This window comes from Aedes albopictus, chromosome 3, assembly GCF_035046485.1.
Source record: "Aedes albopictus strain Foshan chromosome 3, AalbF5, whole genome shotgun sequence".
In the NCBI taxonomy this organism is placed as follows: Eukaryota; Metazoa; Arthropoda; class Insecta; order Diptera; family Culicidae; genus Aedes; species Aedes albopictus.
Genome location: NC_085138.1, coordinates 222,264,811 through 222,268,865, shown reverse-complemented (window position 1 = coordinate 222,268,865; position 4,055 = coordinate 222,264,811). Strand labels below are relative to the sequence as shown.

At 41.1% G+C, this 4,055-nt stretch overlaps 1 protein-coding gene across 1 annotated transcript; it reads right to left on the bottom strand.

Moving 5' to 3' along the window:
- Nucleotides 1-1,597: 1,597 nt before the first annotated feature.
- On the bottom strand, nucleotides 1,598-3,414 carry LOC109424535 (26S proteasome regulatory subunit 7). The gene is made up of 5 exons (XM_019699713.3): nucleotides 3,216-3,414; nucleotides 3,062-3,099; nucleotides 2,808-2,981; nucleotides 2,601-2,740; nucleotides 1,598-2,535 (listed from the first exon to the last, which is right to left on the bottom strand). Exons 1-5 carry the CDS (start codon nucleotides 3,286-3,288, stop codon nucleotides 1,656-1,658), a joined length of 1,305 nt encoding a protein of 434 aa, XP_019555258.1. The 5' UTR covers nucleotides 3,289-3,414; the 3' UTR covers nucleotides 1,598-1,655.
- Nucleotides 3,415-4,055: the final 641 nt, after the last annotated feature.

Below are 4,055 nucleotides of genomic sequence, written 5' to 3'. Positions count from 1 at the left end.
GACAGTTCTCAATCGGGTTAGCAAAAGGGCGTAGTAGTAGTTTTGCTCTGCGGTGGCTGTCTCGAAATAAAAAGTAAAAATTGAAAAAAATATAATGTTTGAACCTAGATGGAATCTTATTCGGTATTATTGCAAACATTATTGTATTATAAAACAGTGAATTCCGTGAATAGTTACGTTTCACGGACAAATTTAATAAAACCAAAATGAGATAGGCCCTTAGGAATTAAAAGCTGTTGCTTTTTTGTTGTTTCCCAGTGCAAATACAACGGCTGCCACTTAAATGCACTGAAAATAAATTCGAAATAAAAAATCGTGTCGTTTTGAAGAAATTTGGGTTCTTAGGGGTATCATTTTATTAATATTTTATTCTCGATTTTATTCATAATATCGTATTTATTATTAATATTTTATTAATAATAGTTATTTATATAACGAGTCGCAAAAAGTTTTTTTTAGCACAATTCGTACATTTATCCAACGAAGCTTGTCGAGTTGGATAAATACGAAGAGTGCTGAGAAAATCGAGTTTTGCAACGAGTTGCATGCATACAAGATACTATGCAATGATTTTTTCATTGTTCAACTCATTTGAGTTGCATAATGAACATTATGCAACTTTTTCTTTATTATACAACTCATTTCAGTTGCATATTGGTGTGTTGAACTAACATTCAGGACCGACCCGTCGAGAGTCCGACTGCACACTAATTGCCATACCAATAAGTGATTGGAAGGCAGTGCCCGAAGCTCTCGACAATTAAAAATAACTTCCTCTCCCGCTTTGACATACATGTGCACAATAGACAATGTGTTAGATGTTCATCTAATCCCATCCGAAGGGGGTTTGGATTGTGAAAAGAAGATAACCATGTGCGATTGTGGAATCGAGTTCAGTTCTAGGCCTGCTGGCGACGGAGATAGTCGAGTGACTCCGTAGCTTGAAGGAATAGAAGCGCCCGTCTAGCGAATTGGGAGTCGTGAGTTCGTACTCCGGGATTTCTTTTCATAATTTCAAATCTCAATTTGTTCATCGAGCACATGTTCTGTTGTGCACATGGATGTCAAAGCATTTTCAACAGTGTAATTTCCCACATGGCTTGGTCAGCCAAAGCAAAATCAAGAAATTGACATTTAACATTCAAAGTTAAAAAACACAATAACAAAGAATAAAAAAAAAGTTGCATAATGAACCGGTACGGAAATGTTGTTCATTATCATTTTAACGTATTATAACAACTTTTGAACTTTTTTATATCAGGGAATGAGATGAAATTTTGTAATGGTGAAAAAAAAACTCCGTTTCTGCAATAAAATGGCACAAACAGCGATGTTTTGCTTAATTTGCTGCTGTTTGAGTAGAAATTTGTGTCACAGTGTTGATGAAAAGGCAAGAAAAAGAAAACAAATGAACACTGTGGCCTAAATAATAGCACGATTTCATTGTAGAAACAAAAAAAAAAAACAGCTCATTACTACAAATTTAGAACTACAACAAACATTTTCTGTTCTGTGTCTCACAAGAATTTACCGAGCCGTGATAATTTCCGTAAAATTTAAGCTTATGTATTAATTTCGGATAAAAAAATCATAGATATAAGTGAAAATTAGTTTCCATTATTACGATTCAAAGATACTCAGACAAAATCACTACCTTAATTATAAGTCATATATCTCGGAGTGGCGCTGAACTTAGCGTAACTCTTAATAACCTTGTTGACGGCCTCGAGGAAATCCTTTTCGGTGGCCACCTTACGTCTGGCACGAATGGCAAACATACCAGCTTCTGTGCAAACCGACCTAATTTCTGCCCCTGTAGAATTCGGACACAAACGTGCCAACAGCTCGAAACGGATGTCCCTCTCGACGGACATCGACCGAGCATGGATCTTGAAAATGTGCGTTCTACCTTCCAAATCCGGCAAACCGAATTCCACTTTACGATCCAAGCGGCCAGGTCGCATCAAAGCGGGATCCAAAGTATCCGGACGATTGGTTGCCATAAGCACCTTAATGTTACCACGTGGATCGAATCCGTCCAGCTGATTGATCAACTCCAACATAGTTCTCTGCACCTCGTTATCGCCACCGGCACCGTCGTCGAAGCGAGCTCCTCCAATGGCGTCAATTTCATCGAAGAAGATCAGGCACGCCTTCTTCGAGCGGGCCATTTCGAACAGCTCCCGCACCATACGGGCTCCCTCGCCGACATATTTCTGCACCAGTTCCGAACCGATCACACGAATGAAGCAAGCATCCGTACGGTTGGCAACCGCCCGGGCACACAAGGTCTTTCCGGTACCGGGCGGTCCAAAAAGCAAAACACCCTTCGGCGGTTCAATTCCCAGATTTACAAACTTTTCCGGATGCAGCAGCGGAGTTTCCACAACTTCCCGAAGCTTCTCGATCTGTTCCTTACAGCCACCCACGTCGCTGTAGGTCACATCCGGTTTCTCTTCGACCTGCATCATCGTCACCGTAGGGTCGATCTTAGGTGGAAGCGGAATATGGATCTGATATTTGTTGCGGTCCACTCTGAAAAAAAAAGGAAAAAGGGGATAATAAATTCTGGTTCTAGATTGCATTCGATCACCACTTACCCAACACGCATTCCCTCTTCGATGTCGGTAGGCGCCACGGAGTCGGCCAAATCCACCACAAACTTGGCAAACTGCTTCACGTTGATGATGTACTTAGGATCATCCGAATCAGCGTTGATGATTTTCGTGCAACGGGCAACCTACAAAACATAGGCAAGCGTTAGTCGAATTCGATCCCAATTTGACTTCCAGTTTACTCCTAGAAACCTGAAGGGGTTGCTCATTCTGCAGAATCTGCTTGTCGGCCGCAAGATCCCACAGAGCCGGGGGTGCCAAACCGGTATCGCTTTCCTTGATTCCCGTCAGCTCGTTAACCTGTTTGATGGACTTTTGAATGTCGTCCTCGATCTGCTTGATCGACTTGTGGTACTGGCCTTGACCCTACGGAGGAACCCGAGCGATTGTTTGAGGTTATGATTAGGATGCAATCTTCTCCCGAATTTAATTTGCACAATACTCACATAGGTTTTCAAAAGCTCAATGTCCACTTCATCCAGGGCTGGAAAGTGAGGAACAGATGAAATTATTGCAAGAACATCCAAAAAGACAATGTTTAGCACAGATCCTTGCAGAAAGCCAAGTCACTGACCGCTGTCCCAGCTGAGCGATAATTACCTTCGATCTCCGGTTCCGTTTCCTTGTTATCCAACTTCACCTTACGCATATCATCTCCCAGATGGTCTGGCATTTTGATGCACTGCTATTTACTGGAAATTAAAGCAAAACAACACCACAAAACTCGAAAATTATCACCAATTTTTCGCCAGCGACACAAAACCTCCGATGATTACAAGCAAGTTTTGGAAATGTTTGACAGACGTTCTCACAGCAGTCGGCAGGATGGCAGCACGCTGCTGACAGCATGCGACTCGATGGGCTAACTTGGCGTACATTAGGATGCGACAAAATGGTTGGATTGTTGGAAAAATTTCAGCGCATTTAGGTCAAAATAAATATTACTAATTGCAGGACTAATTGGCTTCTTTAGCGGTGTTGAGATAAGTCCATATTCAGAATTTGCATGCAAAACTGAGCCGAAATCCAAATTTTCATGAATTTTGGTGCCCGGGCACCTATTTAAAAATCAGTTTGAAGTTTGTATGGGAGCAATTTGTCGAATCACCCCTCGTCGCATTTTGTACTGGGCGGAGCTGTCAAGCAGTTGGCCAGCTGTCAAAAGGTGATTTCGAAAAATCTCTTCGAAATCGATTTTACGTACCAAAATGAAGTTCTAAAAATCTGAAAAAAATCATGGTAGTTCAGAAAAAGGTGCTCTTTCGTATAAAATCAAAAAATCAATACATTTTTCTTAATTTAAAAACCCAATTTATTGCGGAGATTCCACCTACAGACAAATAGACGTATCACTTGCGAAATATCCATCGACCACGCTTTTAACGATCATTTTAAATTTTCATAGTTGTGGCTTTCACAACCAAAGGCGCGCGCATCGTT

Bases quoted from the DNA above. Each gene is read 5' to 3' on its own strand.
- LOC109424535 (XM_019699713.3), bottom strand. From the start codon at position 3,288: ATGCCAGACCATCTGGGAGATGATATGCGTAAGGTGAAGTTGGATAAC. The intron at 2,982-3,061 runs GTGAGTATTGTG...GTTCCTCCGTAG, and splicing joins TTGAGCTTTTGAAAACCTAT to GGTCAAGGCCAGTACCACAA. The intron at 2,536-2,600 runs GTAAGTGGTGAT...TTTTTTTTTCAG, and splicing joins GAAGAGGGAATGCGTGTTGG to AGTGGACCGCAACAAATATC.